We start from the raw sequence: 18,824 nt of genomic DNA on the forward strand, positions 1-18,824 counted from the left end.
AGGTTCAAAGCCAGCCCGGGCAGGAAAGTTCGTGAGACTCTTATCTCCAATAAACCACTAGAAAACCAGAAGTGGTGCTGTGGCTCAAGCGGTAGAGTGCTCGCCTTGAGCTGAAGAGCACAAGGACAGCGCCCAAGCCCAGAGTTCAAGCCCCAAGACTGACCCCCCCCCCAAAAAAAAAGAGTCTCACTGATGTTCCTGCCCAGGCTGGCTTTAAACCCCGATCCTCAGATCTCAGCCTCTTGAGTTGCTAGGATTACAGGTCTGAGCCACCGACACCCGGCAACATTACCATTTTAACACACAAATTATTAATGATCCGCGTGTGTGTGTACGCGTGCGTGCACCAATACTGGGCTTGACTCAGGGCCCACATGTTCTCCCTTAGCTTCTCTCTCAAGACTGGTAACTCTACCACTTGAGCCACAGCTCAATCTCTGGCTTTTTTGTGCTTAATTGGAGTTTAAGAGACTTTCCTGCCGAGGCTGGCTTCGAACCAGTGATTCTCAGATCTCAACCACCTGAATAGCTAGGATTACAAACTGAACCACCAGCACCCAGCCTGATAAACTTTTTACAGTCGCAAATGTTTCTTCCAGGCTTTTCTCCTTGAGATTGGCTCTAGCTGGTCTTCTCCTATCTCATTTTATATTTCAGTAGCTCTCAATGCCTCTGTCCCAGGGCCCATTGGAGTGGGAGCTCCTGGCCACATCTACATCATTCTCGGCTGTGCACATGGTCCCCAGCACTAGGCATGGCACAAATGAACTGTAACAAATGTGCATCAAGAAGTAAACAGCACAGACACTGATGCCAATGAAGAACAAGACAGCCAGTCAGGAGAGGCCAGTGCATGGGGACCTAGGAGCTCTTCTGTGTACCCACACACCCTGCCCCATGCCTTTGCTATACCAGTAAGCTGTGTGTGTTGGTCAACACTTACTGCTGTAGGGCAGATCCAGAGAAAGGGATTCCAGCCAGGCACTGTCAACACATGGGAAACTTTCTCCCACGGAGGCTGCAGGCAACAATCTCAGCTTACCAGGAAGAATTAGGAGACTCCTAACTTCTGCCTTCCTCAAAGAAAGACAGAAAGGGAAGGAAGGAAGGAAGGGAAGAAGGAAGGAAGCAAGCAAACCAGTTTGCTGTGGCAAGCACCTTCACAAGTGACTAGATACAATCTGACCCTTTGAACCACCTTTCAAGGATGTGGAGATTCAGAAAGGTAAAATAATTTACCCATAGTCATAAAGCTCCCAGGTCTGGCTGCTGGACTCCATGTGAAGATTCCCAGGAGTTTCCTTTGAAAGCCATGACTATATCCCCCTCCCAGCAAAGGTCTTGAGAAGCTCCAGGCTGAAAGATCCCAGAAGAATTGAGGAGCAGAGACTAGGTGGAGCCAAGAGCAGTCACGTGACCTGCTCAATACAGACTCAGCAAGTAGACCAGGCTCAGGTGTGACAGTCAGAGCACCAAACCAGGTGCTGGTGGCTCACTCTTGTAATCCTAGCTACTCAGAAGGCTGGGATGTCAGTGTTCAGGTTCAAAGCCAGTCTAGGCAAATAAAGCTGAGAGACTCTTATCTCTAATTAACCATCCAAAAGTTGAAAGTAGAGCTGTGGCTCAAGTGGTAGTGTGCCCATCTTTAACCAAAAAAGCTACACAAGAGCTCAAGGACCTAAGGTCAAGCCCCAGCCCTGGTACAAAAACAACAGCAAGGGCTGGGACTGTGGCTTAGTGGTAGAGTGCTTGCTTCTCATGCATGAGGCCCTGGGTTTGATTCCTCAGTACCACATAAACAGAAAAAAGCTGGAAGTGGTGCTGTGGTTCAATTGGTAGAATGTTAGTCTTGTGTAAAAGAAGCTCAGGGACAGTGCTCAGGCCCTAAGTTCAAGCCTCAGGCAAAAACAAGAAACAAAACCTCAAAAAACAACCACAGTCAAAAAGCACTACTGCCAATGGAGCCTACATATTTGGAGGGAAGTTAACCTTTACAGCACCCCTTGGCTGTGTTCACCCTCATTTTACAATTAAGAATTTGTCCTGGTCACTCATAAAAGGCAGCAAAGGCAGGGATCTATACTGAGACTTCTGAATTACCTGGCTTGTGGGTTTTTTCCCTCTACAGGAATCCTGTATTTTTGGTGCTGTATTTGCATGTAAATCTGGAATTACAGACAGTCCAGGTGGCATTAGGGCTTGGGCAATTATGGAATGTTTCCAAACTTGTAAATAATAGCACAAACCTTCCAACAAGACCACATACGCAAGCCAGATGCCAACGGCTCACGCTTGTAATCCTACCTATTCAGGAGGCTGAAGTCTGAGGATTCATGGTTCAAAGCCAGTGCAGGCTGGAAAGTCCAGGAGACTCTTAACTCCAATTAACTACCAAAACAAAGCCAGAATTGGAGCTGTGGCTCAAGTGTAGAATTCCAGCCTTGAGTGAAAAAGCTACAGGTAAGAGCCCAGGGCCTGAGTTCAAGCCCCAGTACTGGCCCCAAAAAGAACATACATGCTTACTTTGGGGGCCCTAAGAAGAGGAAGGTTGATAGCATGCCCCTAGTCCTACAACTCATCTCTCGAGGACAGACTGAGTGGTGACCATTAAAAAGCACGGAGTGGCTGTGACCTGAGGGTGTTTCAGCCATGCAGTCCAGGGCTCCGGACAACAGCACATTCTGGTCAGGCTGGGATGACTCCTAAGTCCATGTGACGGGAGTATGAGTAATGATTGATAAGTGCACCACACCTCCTGCTTCACGAACACTGTGGGATATAATCAAGGAAAAGGACTAAAAGCCTGAGCTTCTCAAGCAGTATTTGAGAGAGCTGAGAAAAGATGAGGTAAACAAGTCTGCCCCGGGGGTGGAGGGACGGTAGACACCCCACTCACCACTCAACAAGGATGCACTGTGTAATTCTCTGATATTTCTTAGTTGTGATGTGTAATCAGAAAGAGACAGAGACATAGAGACAGAAACAAACAGAGAAAGTAACAGGAGAGAGACCGAAAGAGACAGAGATAGAGACACAGAGGAAGAGATGGAAGAGACAGAGACTGAGAACACAGAGAGACAGAGACAGATGCAGAGAGGTGCTGACCAAGAGACAGAGACACAAAGAGACAGAGACAGAAAGAGAGAGGCAGAGAAAAGAAGGAAAAAGAGAAAAATGATGCTTTTGGTTTTTTTCCCCCAGAACAGCTGAGAATGCACAGTTCCCAACCTTTCGGTTCAAATCATGCTTGTCAGCAGAGGATTAAGGACTACCATCAGACAGCTGGCGGACCTGCAGGCCTTTCCCATTCTCTGGGCTCTTCCAAGCCAGGAGCAGCCGAGACACAAGGGCTGAGACCACCTCTGACCCAGCTGCCCCTGGCCTCAGCATGCCAGGGATCATCAGGGCCAGGTCACACGGGGCCCACACTCTGGGAATGCACCCACCCATCCATGACAGCTGCATTGAAACGTCAGTAGGCATTTCAAAACAACAGGAAAAGCTGACTTTCATTTAAAATAAAAATTCAACCTATCAGCTCTTACTTTATAGCAACATTAAAAAAGCCATTGTCATCCTGGTAGCGCAATAAATATATCTTTCATTATGTATAATCTATTATATTTAAAACTAAAATCTACCGGATGCTGATGGTGGCTCACACTTGTTTCCTAATCCTAGCTACTCAGGAGGCTGAGATATGATGCAGTTCAAAACCAGCTGGGGCAGGAGAGTCTGTGAGCAAGCTTATCTCTAATTAACTAGTTGAGCTTTGGCTCAAGTGGCAAAGCATCAGCCTTGAGTGGAAAAGCTAAGGGACAGTGCCCAGGCCCTGAGTTCAAGTCTCTGTTCTGGCACAAATAAGATTATTTAAATCAAACCCAAAATATGATTTTTCCTCTGCATGAAAAGCTTCCAGCTGCAGACAAGTAACAACTATGCAGAAATAAAGCAAGGATGCTTGTATGTAGATTTTACTTTGCAAAGCTTCTGATTGGAGTTCAAAGGCTGGCTAAATTGCATATCCGGGCTATCCCTTGCTTTGTCAAAAAGAAAGCAGTCATTACAGGACCTAATGGTTCTAAACAACTTTTCAGATGAAGCTACAGGCATAGCACAGAGCTGGCTCTTTTGAGACAATGTTTTAGAGAAAAGTGTGGCACACTTTGAGGATCTGACGCTGTTAACTCAGCAAGTTACTCAATTCCCTGGCAAAGGACATAGGATTGTCACTTGGGATAATTCTGCAGACTTTCTGGCCACTGTCAGCTACAACACTTGTGACGCGTCAGCTCCCCTCATGCAAACCAATGAAACACCACTTTGTCCTGCCACTTGCTCCCAAGGTGCAAGGAATTAGGCTCGCACAGCTGTTCCCAGGCCTGGTGCCTCCACATACCGGGATAGGAAAGGACCCGAACAGGCTCCAAGCGCAGATCTCTCAGCTCTCCTGGAAACCCACATGTCCTAACAGGATCAGGTGCCCTCTAAGCCAGGTCCCAGATTCAAATACAAATTCATCCTTGAAGATCAATGAATCAAAGAGACAGCAGCCAAAACAATGCTCATGTCAAAAGGAAATCCTGTCTGTAAGCTTCGCCGGAAAAGACCGGTTCTGCTTTTGGAACAAAGGCTCCTTCTGTGACACCAAGCAGCAGGTTTAAGAACTCCCCGGCTTCTAGCTTTGGCCACCTTTCAAAACCACAAGTACATCCAAGGGCAGCCAAGACAAGAAAGGGAAAAGATATGGTCTTGAAAAAGAGAAGACCAACTCCTTCTTTTAGGCTTGCCTTCTGCCTGGCTCCTGGCAATTGGTACTCCGTTATTCACCACCCCCACCCCACCTGCCTGCCTGCCAAGCAGGTGTTCAAAGCTCTGAGGTCACACAAGAGACATACCCACACCTACAAGAAGACAGCTCATAGGATGCTCACAGCTGGCACCAATGTCCTAGGGGCACTGTGGGGTACAATGTGTCAGGAAGCCCTTACAGCACTTACTTGGATCTAATTAAAGCTCATCATCCACTGGGGTATGCAATTAGGTATCTCAACATCCTGAACCTGTTTTCCCAACTGTATCTGACAGCGATGATGATGCAATCTGCCAAGTCTCTTTCACAGGGCTATGATGTACAAACAAAGTAACAGATGAATGTATCATCTGAAGAGATTGTGTGTGTGTGCATGCACGTGCACGCATGTGCACGCACACACTGGTATCAGAGCCTTAAGCTTTTGAGCAGCTTTTTCTGCTCAAGACTAGCACTCTACCACTTAAGCCATACCCCCACTTCTGACTTTTTGATGTTAATTGGAAGTAAGAGTCTGTTGGATTTGTCTGCCTGGGCTGGATTCACATGGCAATCCTCAGATCTCAGCCTCCTCAGTATATAGGATTGATTACATGTGTGAGCCACTGGCACCTGGCTCTTTTTATTTTAAAACTGGGTTGGGAATATAGCTCGATGGTAAAGCACTTGCCTAGCATGTGCAAGGCCCTAGGTTTAATCCCAGTATTATGAAATATATATTTAACTATAAAACATGAGAAATACTTATAATTCAGGAGGAAAGATATATGCCAACTTAAGAATGTATATCTTTAGATCAAAGGAGGAACTTCCTCCACTTTGTCTGGTAACGCCCACACCATATTCAGTTCATGTTCAGTTATACTAAAGGTGACTTTTTAATGATTAAGCTAAATATATTCGTTGGGAGAATAGCAGAATGCAACAGTCCCCGGTCCTTATTTCACAGAAGATGCCTGACCCTATAAATATTATTTTGCTTACCCTACACATTCATGACTATAATTAAAAGTTTGACTTAAAAATTAGGCACAGTAAGATATTAAGTTGTACAACTAATAATAAAAATAGAATAAGTATAATAATATACTCTAGATCTTAACATTGACATGCACTTTTGTTTTTCTTATTGAGTTGAAAGCTTTTACCTTTGCACTCATAACACTTTGAAAAGGTGCTAGGAGCTCATGCCTGTAATCCTGGCTATAGGAGGCTGAGACTTGAAGTACTGTGGTTCATAGTCAGCCTTGGCAAACAAAGGGAAGATTCTAAGTGGGACAGAGCAGAATGGAGCAAGATTTCTTCATGCTAACTCATAATGGGGCACAACTGATAAATATATGTTATTTACTTATGGAATTTTCCATTTAATATTTTCAGACAGCAGGTGAGGGCAAGTAACTAAAATCTCCGAAGGGGAAATAGAGGCCAAGGGGAGAGTCGCAAGACAAGGAGGAGCATGTCTGGATGGTCCCCTGTAAGTGCAGGTGGCGTGTACAGGAAAGTGATGAGACGGAGATTTCAGACTTCATATCCGGCCAAGTCACTGAGAACTGAAATTAGCCCCTGAAGTCTCTGTGAAAATAGCGATGCATGGGCTGAGTGGGAGTTGGTTAGTGGGTCCCCAGCTTCAAGCCGTACAAGCTGAATTAGCGTCCAGTGCTATTTTTCTTTCTCCAGAGCCTTGGGTTCTAGTTCAAGTTTTTTTTTTTTTTCTCTATCTTTTCACATGTTAAAGCTTCCTTTCGTCCAAAAGAATTAAAGCAGCTCTTCATCCTATTAGGAATTTATTTTTATTTATTTATTTTTTACCAGTCCTGGGGCTTGAACTCAAGGCCTGGGCACTGTCCCTCAGCTCTTCAGCTCAAGGCTAGTGCTCTACCACTTGAGCCACAGTGCCACTTCCAGCTTTTTCTGCTGATGTGGGGCTGAGGAATCGAACCCAGGGCTCATGCATGCTAGGCAAGCACTCTACCACTGAGCCACCTTCCCAGCCCTCAGGAATATTTTTTAAAGACAAAAGAATATAAGGTACTTTGAAGTCCTTAAAATCAGGAAGGCTTTTTCCCCCCAGTATGGAGTTAGAATTCAGGGCACTGTACTAGGAAGGCACTCTCCTACTTGAGCCACACCTCTAGCCCCTTTAGCTTTATTTTTCTGTTAAGGATTGCCTAACTGCAGTCCTTCCATTTATGCTTCCTGTGAAGCTGAGATGACAGGCATGCACACCATACCTAGTGTTTTATTGAATTATGAGGGGTTTTTTTTTGCCTAGGCTGGCCTTGAACCACAATCCTCCAGATATTGACCTTTCTGGTAGCTGTACTTATAACTAGGAACTGCCATACCTGGCTGGCTGTTGGCATTAGGAAAACGTTAAAAACATGTTGGGGAAGCAGTTATGTTAATAATAATACAAAGAGGGTCAAATTTTATGATCCTTTGACCCACAACCTTCAATCTTCTCACTCAGCAAATATTTGAAGGGAATGTATTTGTTACTTCCTATACTTATTTTAAACCATAAGGTACTTTAAGTTGGATGTGGGGGGTGAAGGGGGGAGGGATTGTGAATTTGTGTTAACCCAGCTCTGACTGGTAAACAAATCTTAAACTAGCAGTTCCTGTTAAGTCTTCTGAAAGCCTGGACTTCAAACTCAGGTCTTGTGTCCACCCTCTGATAAGATCTTTTACAGAGATCTGACCTCTGTCCAGGTTAGTTTTCAAATCAAAAAAGCTTTGAACTTCTGGCAGGCTGGTAGCTGGACCTTGGGTGTTTACTGAAGAGCGTCCTCAAGAAGGGAGATCGACTCCATTACCAACTCCTCCACAGCCTCCTCCCTCTGGCCAGTTTTCTCCTTGTGAGAGCTGGCATGGAGCCAGGCAGGGCCTCACAGCTTCAAGGCATGCACTGAGAACTGTCTGTGTCTGGTACATAGCAGATACCTAGCTCAATGAAGAGTTCAAGCTGATAAAACAACAACAACAACAAAAAATCAGGTCCACAGTAAGCCAGCAGTGAGTTGTGACTCCATACTGGGTAGGCTGGCAGGCCAAAGTTGGCTCTGCTGCTTACCTTTGGCATCTTTGCCCAGTCAGGCCATATTCACGAAACTGCACACAACTGGGTACCTCATATTTGCCTAAGTCATTGGCAGTCATTGGCAGGCTTCCTCCTCATTCTGAGCTAGGAAGTCACCCATGTGGATTTTTCAGGGCAGGTCCAGGGCCTACAGCATACCTGAGCCTTACCTTCCTTTCTTCTTACACTACTACAATTATGAAACTGGAACAAATTCCACTCACATCTGTCCTGTTCTCCTCTCAACTTGCTCTGAACTCAGCCAGGCCCCATCAGCTTTCTTTTGGGGTTTCAAACATGCTGAACTTGACCCCATCTCCAGTTCTTTGCATTCCATTTTCCTAGGCCTGAAACCGCCTACAAGGATCATGGGTACCTTCTTTCATTATGCAAGTCTTACCCTTAAATTATCATCTCCTCAAAGACCTGCCTACTTCATCAAACACAAACATACAGCCCTATGTCTAATAAATCTCCAGCACACCAATCTATTTCTTTTATAGCGTTTACTATAATATGCCATTGTCTTATTTACTTTTTTTATTTACTTGGTTTTTTTGTTTTTGTTTTTTTGGTTGTGGGGCTTGAACTCTGGGCCTGGGCACTGTCCCTCAGCTCTTCGGCTCAAGGCTAGCACTCTACCACTTGAGCCACAGGACCATTTGCGGCTTTTTCTGCTTATGTGATGCTGAGGAATGGAACCCAGGGCCTCATGCATGCAAGGCAAGCACTCTACCACTGAGCCACCTTTCCAGCCCTTGTCTTTTCTCTTTTATAGGGTGGGGAAAATGTGTGATCTAACAGAGTACAGTGTCTTTCCAGAACTTAGGTTCCAGTGACAGATCATAATACCAAAAACAAGTAAATAAGGGCTGGGAAAGTGGCTCAGTGGTAAAATGCTTGCCTCGCATGCATGAGGCCCTGGGTTCGATTCCTCAGCACCACATAAGCGGAAAAGGCTGGAAGTAGCGCTGTGGCTCAAGTGGTAGAGTGCTAGTCTTGAGCTGAAGGGACAGTGCCCAGGCCCAGAGTTCAGGCCCCACGACCAACGAGAGAGAGAGAGAGAGAGAGAGAGAGAGAGAGAATGTCTTCTGTATCCAACCAGTCTTTAAATACTCAGAGAAACTGGTATTTATCACCTCATGAAATCCTAGGGCTATAAAAATCAAGCCAGGCACCAGTGGCTCATTCCTATAATCATAGCTATGCAAGAGGCTGAGATCTGAGGATTGTGGTTCAAAGCTAGCCCAGGCAAGGAAATCTATGAGACTCTTATCTCCAATTAGCTAGCCAAAGTAGAGCTGTGGCTCAGTGGTAGAGCACTAACTTTGAGCAAGAAGGCTCAGAGAGAATGCCCAAGTCTTGAGTTCAAGCCCCAAGATTGGCAAAAAAAAGAAGAAGCAGTAGCTAAGAGAAGTGGACACCTCTACACAAATCTTGCCCTAATGAATAACACAACTACACCACTACCAATAAAACAAAGAAAAGCCCAGGACAGACAGACAGACACACACACATAAATCAATAAATTATAACTAATGTGAATGATCAATATCTAGATATTGAGCCAAAAAATGAGCTAAGATCAAAGTGGCTTCCTTTGCTAGCAGGCTGGGCATTTTTATCTAGCAGCATCATAGGTTGCTAAACTTCTCCAACCGGAAAAGGAGTGCAATTCCTAAACTAGCTCTAACAAGCAGAAACCAATCACAGCCTGGCCATTACAAACGCAGAGAAGCAGCATTTACAACTGGAAGGTTTATTTCCTGATACCAGGCCTGCAGGCAGCCACCAGTTCTTCTCCTATACTGTTATGAAGCTGTCCTAATAGAGCATCTATCATCTACACATTTAATATATGTACAACTAAATATATGAGATATGGGTTCTGACACTTCTATAGCATTAAGTAAATGTAGTTCAAAAATCTCATGCCATAAATTCTTTTTAGTGTTTCCTTATAAGGTACTTTATGCTATAGAAGTTAGATTTCAAAATATTCTCCAATATTGGATATTGATGACATTGATCAAGAAGCATTATATTCACAACCTGACTTATGGAATAGTAACCTCTTTGTACAAATGCATAATAATAGGAAGATTTTTTAAAAAAAGAAATGATTCATTTTTATAAATGGTATAATTTTTCAGGTTGTGAATCTATGTAGTTGTGTTTTGTTTTGCTTGAATTCAGGGCACATAACTGGTACCCTGCCACTTAAGCCAGGCCTCTACTTCCAGCTTTTTCACTGGCTAATCGGAGATAAATGTCTCACAGATTTGTCTGCCCAGGTTGGCTTTGAATGCCCCAGGTTGGCTTTGAATCACAATTCTCAGCCCTCAGCTTCCTGAGTAGCTAAGATTAAAACTTGAGCTACCGGTGCCAGACTTGTATGTACTTTTAAAATAAGAATCCTTAGCTTTAAAAGGCACAAACCAAAACATTTACACTGAAAACAAGTTCATCTGTAAATGAGATTTACTTCAAAACAATACCCCAGGAGGGAACGTAGGAAATGTAGACAAAACAGCCCAGTGCATGCATTTGATAACCGCTAAAGATAGGCTCCCCACGACTGAAAAGTATTTTGCTCAACTTTGTACACATCTGACCTTCTTCCTACCAAAACCGCTTTTTCAAGACCTATCGACTGCACGTGTGAAAGGACAGAAGTTACCTGAAGGTGAAAGTCTCGCCTTTCCAGTCGTGGAGCGGGTTTTCTGGGATGACATCCTGGGTGAGAGGCGAGCTCTGGCGTGGGGATTTGGTGTGGGGCAGAGTGCCCATGTGGCTCGACCTGATGGGGGGCGGGCCCTTCTTCTTCCGTGGAAGGGTGCCGTGTAGAGACACGTCTTGATAGGCATCTGTGCGATGCTCAGCGGGAGGGGCCTTGCTGCTCAGAAGGTCCATGGATGAGGCCAAGGGAAACTGGTGATTCATTGGCATGTTTCGGGGAAGGCTTGCGAATTTTCCTGCAGCCATGATTCTCAATGCTAAGGGAAGAAAAGAATGAAGGACAAAGGTAAGATACTCCTATGAGAACAGACTTCCTCCTTGCCAAGAGGAAAAAGAAATAATGCCACATAATTAAAGTAAATTTTCGGGCTGGGAAGGTGGCTCAGTGGTAGAGTGCTTGGCTTGCATGCATGAGGCCCTGGGTTCAATTCCTCAGCACCACATAAGCAGAAAAAAATTCACCCAACTGACAGTGAAAGCGTAAGGGCAACAAACACATCTCGGAGTTGTGGAGAGGCACATGAGCCAATCCATGGACAGAAAAGCTTGACTAAGCCAGGTGTGGGTAGTTCACCTGTAATCCTAACTACTCAGGAGGCTGAGATCTGAGGATCATGGTTGAAATCTAGCCCAGGCAAGAATGTCCATGAGACTCTTATCTCCAATTAACCAGCAAAAAGCCCGAAGTGGAGCTCTGGCTCAAATAGTAGAGGACTATCTTTGAAGAGGTTAAGGGACAGTACCCAGGCACTGAGTTCAAGCCCCAGGACTGGCACTAAATAAATAGATATACGCATAAGAAAATCATGACTAACAAAAAAAGGAAGGAAATAATTCACTGCTTCATTCATTAACATCCCAGAAAAATGTTATAAGTGGTTAATTAGTGCACATGTCTTCACCACTTTGCAAAGGATAAGAACAGGCAGAGATGGCTGGAATTCTTCAGCTGCTCCAACATCTCCAGTGCCAGTTGGAAATACTTAGGAGTGATGGAACTGAGCTTTTCTGGCAAAGACCTGATGCTTATGTATAAATCAATGTACTCTAATGAACGAAGACAGGCCAGGGTCAGGGGTCAAAGGTGAGCTATTCTTCCAATATCAGTGGGCTCAGCTGCAGAAGAAAGCCACTAGGGTGACAACCCCTTGTCCAATGTCCAATAGCCCCGGAGGGGTCAGGAATCCACCTACCACCAGCAAGGTTAAGCAATCAATGCCCATGGCTGTCTGTAACATCAGGGAAAAGAAAAAAGGAATGGGAAGCAGCAAAGCAAAGGGGATGGAGCTGAAGTAGCTGGGAAAAGAGGAACAAACACTCCCAAGTATGGGGAATAGAAAAGGTCTCCTTGAGCAAAACCAAGGCCTCCCATTGCCCCCAAACAAACTTCAGTTCTAAACTACATCAAATTACACCAATCTCTTTCAAAACCCACACATAGAGGAAAGGAAACGGAAGAATAAGGACAATCTTCTGCAGACAGTAGGCCGGGAAGCCATCCCATGCCCACCTAGGATATCAGATTGTGGTCAGCGCATCACCCACTGCCCAACAGCTGAGCCCGGTGCACGGCCTTCCCTTAGGGCTCAGGAGAGCCCTTGTTCCCGCCCAGCCTCACGCCCCGCAGCCTCCATTGCTCTCACCAGCCTTCTGCAGCATTGGTCAGGGAAGCGCTCTGAGCAAAAATCACTTCATAGGCTGGGTGTCAGTGGCTCATGCCTGTAATCCTAGCTACTCCAGAGGCTGAGATTTGAGGATCATGGTTCAAAACCAGCCTGGCCAGGAAACTCCGTGAGAGTCATTTCCAATAAACAACCAGAAAACCAGAAATGGTGCTGTGGCTCAAGTGGTAGAGCGCACACCTTGAACTGAAGAGCTGAGGGACACTGCCCAGGCCCTGACCCCCCCCCAAAAAAAAAATTATTTCATAGAAAGGAACTGGAAGCCAGGTGCTGGTGGCTTATGCCTATATAATCCTAGCTACTCAGGAGACTTAGATCTGAGGGTCTCAGTTCAAAGCTAACCTGACAGGAAAATCTGAGAGACTCTTATTGCCAATTAACCACCAAAACAAAGCTGGAGGTGGAGGTGTAGCTCAAGGAGCAGAGAGTACCAACCTTGAATAAAAAAACTCAAGGACAGAGCACAGGCTCTGGGTTAAAGATCCAGTATTAGTACAAGGAAGGAAGGAAGGAAGGAACGATGGAAGGAAGAGAGAGAGAGGGAGAGAGGGAGGGAGGGAGACAGAGAAAGAGACAGAGACAGAAAGGGAGGGAGACAGAGAAAGAGAGACAGAAAGGGAGGGAGGGAGAGAGAGAGAGGGAGGGAAGGAGGAAGAAAGGAAGGAAGAAAGGGAGGGAGGAAGGAAGGAAGGAAGGAAGGAAGGAAAGGACAAGGAGGTGGAGGGAGGGAGGGAAGGAGAGAAGTAACTGGAGACTTGAGGCTTTAAGACCACCCCTAACTGAAGCCGTACTGGGATAAAGACAGTATAATGTTCACAGGACACAAACTTCCTCGTGCACAAAAGGCCACATCTATTTTACTACTTGTCCATGCAGTAGAGAGCTCATAAGTGCTGGGAAGTTTGATAGGATGACCCCTTACTCAAGGAATCTCCTCCTGACAGGTCCTCTGTTCTTTTCCAGGCCTGGTAATTTTGAAGCTTATCTGTTTCGTGTCCAACTGGGACCTCACAGAAGGCCTGGCTCACAGGGGTGGGGAACAATAGGGCTGGAAGTCTGGATGAGGACCCCTCCTAGTTCTGCCCAGTACCTGGCACACAATCAGCACTCACTCAATGGTAAACATTGTTATTAAAAAGAGAAACCAAACTCCCAAGCCCCATTCCACCTGACCCCCAGTGACGTAAACCAACTAAGATCACACACACACACACACAACTGTAAAGTGTCTCTGTTTAAGCTGTCAGCATGTATCAGCTTCACAGACAGGCTTGGGACCTCAGGGGATGCCACTGGCTCCCTGCTCCACCCCTCACACTCCATTTCCCAGAGAGTATGAAGAGCAAAGCCTTCCCTAGTCCCAGTGTCTTTGGTAACCTATTTCCTCTGTACATCCAAGATCCATTTAAACTTGAAGACTGAGCTATGATGTTCTCTACCATGTTCCCTTGCCACAGTTAATACACACAATTTACTCTCTGGTCACAAAAGCCTTTCCTATCTTTAATTCCACAAACATTTAAGGACCTGCTCCACATACAACACATACAGAAACAAAGATAACGAAATCCAGACCCCTAGCTATGAACTCTTAACAAGAGACAGAGACTAGAAATCAGTCATAGCAACCCTCCTGGTGGGAGAAAAAAAACCCACAAAACTATCATTAATTTTGACAAAAGACTCCAAGAGGATCTCACAAAGGGGATCCATAAAGAAGAAAAAGTAGGGGGGGGGGAGCTTGAGCTCAGGGAGTTGTATTCTCCCTCAGCTTTTTGCCAGACAGGGACGGTGCTCTATCTCTAGAGCCACACCTTCAGTTCTGGCTTTCTTGATAGTTAATTGGAGATAAAGTGTCTAGTAGAGCTGAGTTGAGGTGGCTCACTCCAGTAATCCTAGCCACTCAAGAGGCTGAGATCTGAAGATCCCAGTTCAAAGTCAGCTGGTTTTGAACTGCAATCATCACATCTCAGCCTCCTGAGTCTCTGGGATTATACGTGTGAATTACTAGCGCCCAGGAAATTTTGAGAAGCTGAAGCTTGCAGGGAAAAGCCTTTCAAGAAGATGCCATGGCCCCAGAAGTGCGAAGACATGAAATGCCTCCACAGACCAAGCACACGACAAACCTCGTGAAATTGAAAAGCATTTCCTGGAAGACCCAGAGCTGGGGAGAAGCTCATGAGGTCTTTCTTGATGGTTCTGCCGAAGTGTTTGAACTTGACTGTAAATGCTAAGGAAGACCTGGAAGAGAGGGACAGAATAAAGCAGGCACCAGGTGATTCTGAAGAGAAAGGGAAGTAAGGAGGACAGGCAAGAGGATGCAATGGAGGGAAAAGAAAAAAGGGAATGTCACAATATCCCGGGCCACCCACTATCTCCTGGCTACTGCCCAGGGGAGGGTCTTGCCTGGTTTAGACAAGCCAATCACAATCTGACAAACTGCCTAAAGGGAGGAGAAAAAGATGGGGAGCAGGTAAGGGGTAACATAAAGCAACAGCCCAGAGACCTGAAAACAGACAACCAACTGGTTTCTGGGTTCCTCTGCTGGCTCTCCTGAGTGGCCTCTACTTTCTCCTTGCTAAATAAAATCTTCACTACCCTACTACAACTATGCTCATGGTTCCCGGTTTTATTTCTATACTGCCGGAGAACAAGAAGCCACCACGCTCATACATTACGGTCACCTATCAAGAAGTGATGAAGAATGCTGAGCATGGGCAGTGCCCCGGGCGGGGAAAGGAAGGGCAGAGGGAAGACACACTGGCAGCTCAAGCCCTCTGCCTCGGAGGAGGGCCACAGACCTAAGAGGATGACATCATACTGTTACCACGCCAGCTAGTGGGGGGTGGGCAGAAGGAGGGGAGCACCCAGCATATTGCTGGGGCTCCTGGGTGTGAGGTACCAAGGGACAGGCTGGACTAGGAGGAGATTAGATACTGGTAGGTATGGGTAGGAGCAAAGGCAAATGTAGACTTTTAAGTCATTAACACAAAGGGAAACTGAAACCAGAGGAGATCCAAGAGCTTTTATTATCCAAAGTGATAAGAGATCTGAGAGTATCTCTTAAATTATCAGTAATCATATAAAACCCATAAATAATATTCTCTCTCTCTTTACTTTTTATTTTTTGCCAGTTGTGGGGCTTAAACTCTGGGCCTGGGGGCTGTCCCTCAGCTTTTTAGCTCAAGGCTAACACTCTACCACTTGAGCCAGAACACCACTTCCAGCTTTTTCTGTTTATGTGGTGCTGAGGAATCAAACCCAGGGCCTCATGCATGCGAGGCAAGCACTCTACCACTGAGCCACCTTCCCAGCCCCCTCTTTTTACTCTTATGATCACCATGGATGCTATAAGCCTATTAGAACCAAAGGGGGAGGGGGAGAAGAGTTCTGAAAATACAAAATGGCTGTTCTCAACTTGGCTACATGGAAGCATGCCATGAGAATCTTTTCAAATCTTGCCACCCAAACCACCACCCAGAGCAACGAACTCAGAATGTCTGCAGATAGGGCACCAGCTGGCACCAGGGTATTGTCCAAAGTGGAGCGGGGGCTGAGAAGCACTGAACCACTGACTCTCCTTAAATAGAGACAACTAAATGACAGGAGGAATATCCTTCTGTCAGTCGAAGCAGTCAATCACGTGTTGATTCAGCACACAGTTGTGGAACCAGCTCTATGTGGCTGGCCCTGGGCTAGATATGGAAGACAGCAGCAAACAAGACAGAAGTGGTCCCTCTTGTCATCTTGTTCAGGAAAACTCTGGAGGAAGTGGCCATAAATTGTGGGTGGTTCCTGGTCCATGTTTCCATTTGGGGAGAATAAATGTTCATGCACTTGAAACATTTTCTCTGAGGGCTTTCTGTGTACTAGGGCTAAGGCTATAAGCTAGATAACGTTCTGCTCTCCCACAGCTACATTGTGGTGGGAGAGTCCAAACAACATGAACAAGAAACTAAGCCAAGTAACAGCAAAGCTGTAAATGCTCTGAAGCATAGGCTGGATGAAGTGACAGAACATTTGCCTGGGGGTGAAGGGTGACATGACATTAGGGCAACCTGGAAAGCCCTTCAGAAGGGATAACAATGACACATGACTTGTTAAAAAAAAAAAAAAAAAAGGAGAAACAAGTCAGGAAAAGATCAGAAGGGAGCACCATCCAGGCAGAGGAAGGATTGCATTCCAGCAAATGCAAAGGCCCTGAGGTAGGAACAATCTGTAAGAAAGGCAAGGTAGAAGTGGGGCACTGGAGGCTCACACCTGTAATCTCAGCTTCTCAGGAGGTTGATAGCTGAGGATGCGATTCAAACCCAGCCCAGGCAGGAAAGTCCGTGAGACTGTTTAATAAACTACCAGAAAACCAAGTGGCACTGTGGCTCAAGTGGTAAAGTGCTAGCCTTGAGCTGAAGAGCTGAGGGACAGTGGCCAGGCTCAGAGTTCACCCATGACCGACGAAAGAAAGAAAGAAAGAGAGAGAGAGAGAGAGAGAGAAAGAGAAAGAGAAAGAGAGAGGGAGGGAGGGAGGGAAAGGTAAGAAAGGAAAGGAAAGGAAAGAAGATTCTAGCTTCTGGCTCTCATGTTTTCTTCACTATAGAGATGTTTCCTTTGATGATATCAAAATTATATTTGCTCAGCGCTGGTGGCTCACACCTATAATCCTAGTTCCTCAGGAGGCTGAAATCTGAAGATCAAGGTTCAAAGCCAGCCCAGGCAGGAAAGTATGTGAGACTTATCCCTAATTAACCACCAGAAAACCAGAAGTGCGGCTGTGGCTCAAAGTGGTAGGGTGCTAGCTTTCCTTGAACAAAAGTGCTCAGGGACAACGCCCAGGCCTGGAGTTCAAGCCCATGACCAACAAAACAACAACAATAAACAAAACCCTAAGCCTTGGAGTCAGCGATCAGCTATTCGACACTCCATCCCTCTATGTTGCCTCCTTTACTAACGTGAGACACGTTACTTGACTGACAGATTCTCTTCTGTAAAGTGTGTAACAAGACTTACTTCATATTATTGTGAAAATTCAGTCATGTCTATGAAACGTTTAATAAACAGGGCACCTCCCATGAGCAGGGCAGGACCGAGTCTGTCTTGTTTGCTCACTGTAGCCCTTCTCCAGTGGGAGATAACAAAGTCAACTGCAGCAGTAACAGGTGTGAACACACCAAGCTGACAAGACACGGCCCAGCTGTGGACATAGGACACACCAAGTAAAATACACGCAGGCTTTGAAAGAAACACACCGGTGAGACTTTGCCCATCAGACTTGACCTCTCTTTGCTGACAAAGCCCAAGGCCTGATCTTCACATACATATAAAGGTTAAAGACTCTTGCTGTAAGTATGATATTGGTGTGGATGTCAAGGCCAAGAAAAAGCCTGACAAAACTCCTGTGGGCAAGCAGCCTCCCTAAATCTGGTCAGCAGCTGCGCTTTGAAATGTTGGTAAGGAGGGCCCGACACACTTGCTTACACAGATAGATCAAAACAACTAAGCAAGTTGAGGCAGAGAGAAACGGCTCACTTGTTTGATTTTTTTCTGTTAATTCTGAAATGGGATATTTCCAACGTAAACTCATAGAGACCTCAAGAATGTTCTATCATACTTGAAACTCTTCGTATGACCACGACAGAGAATGAACAGTTTGCATCTGTACCCTTCCCTCTTCTCTGCAGAGTCAGACTGGGAGATGGGTCAGAACAGCCCCACAAACACAGTGAGCTTATCCACTCCAGTGAAGTTTTTCTTGGTTTAGGAACTAAGACTATCTCTTTATTTTTGAAGTAAACTTATGAAGTCTAGCCAAATGATTGAAGTATGAAGAATGCTTCCATGGATTGTATTGCAAGCAAGCAACCCCACACAGGGTTCTGCAGGACCAAGTTAGCATGGATCACCAGGGTTTTGGGTGTTTGTTTTCCTATATGAATAGGAGATTGCGATTTTGGTTAATCATCTTGGAAATGTCAGGCATCTCACCAGCAGTGTAGGAGAAGTTAGGCTTTGGCGCGACGGCAGGTTGGCAAGACTCAGTGTCCCCGGGACACCCGGTGGGGGGGCGGCATGGAGGGACAAGCCCCTCTGCACCCCACCCTGCTCCCCTAAACCTCCTCCCCTGCTCCCCAGAGGGATGACCCACGCCCAGCTGACCTCGTGGTCGGTGTACTCTGTGTGGAGAGGTCTGTGCGGCCTTGAGAGATAAAAGTCAAGGTTTAAAAGAGCCTCGGGATGCTCGGCTCTACTTTCCGTCTGACTAAATAAAGGCTTCACAGCAAAGACAGACGCCAGGTTGGGCAAACGGGCCCCCAACCCCCTGGCCCCTTGCTTCAAGCGGGTCACCACCACCAAACACCAGAGCTGTCCGGCCAACCCCAACCTGGGTCCCCCCCCCTTCCCGTAGTGTTCACCGATCCCCCACCCGACCCCCTCCCCTCCCCCCTGCGCATTCCTTCCCCACAAAGGCAGAGGGGAGACGCGGTTAGCTTTGCCAACTTCCCACACGATCGTA

General features: G+C 46.0%; 1 protein-coding gene across 1 annotated transcript in view; it reads right to left on the reverse strand.

The window, feature by feature from the left end:
• The window catches only part of LOC105987088 (breast cancer anti-estrogen resistance protein 3-like), a 30,275-nt gene extending 19,388 nt beyond the window's left edge, over positions 1-10,887 (reverse strand). Inside the window, exon 1 of the mRNA XM_013018244.1 lies at positions 10,576-10,887. Coding sequence (XP_012873698.1) covers positions 10,576-10,880 — 305 coding nt within the window. The 5' untranslated portion in view covers positions 10,881-10,887. The remainder of the gene's footprint in view (positions 1-10,575) is intronic.
• Positions 10,888-18,824: the final 7,937 nt, after the last annotated feature.

Source organism: Dipodomys ordii, unplaced genomic scaffold (genome assembly GCF_000151885.1).
Source record: "Dipodomys ordii isolate 6190 unplaced genomic scaffold, Dord_2.0 Scaffold39, whole genome shotgun sequence".
In the NCBI taxonomy this organism is placed as follows: Eukaryota; Metazoa; Chordata; class Mammalia; order Rodentia; family Heteromyidae; genus Dipodomys; species Dipodomys ordii.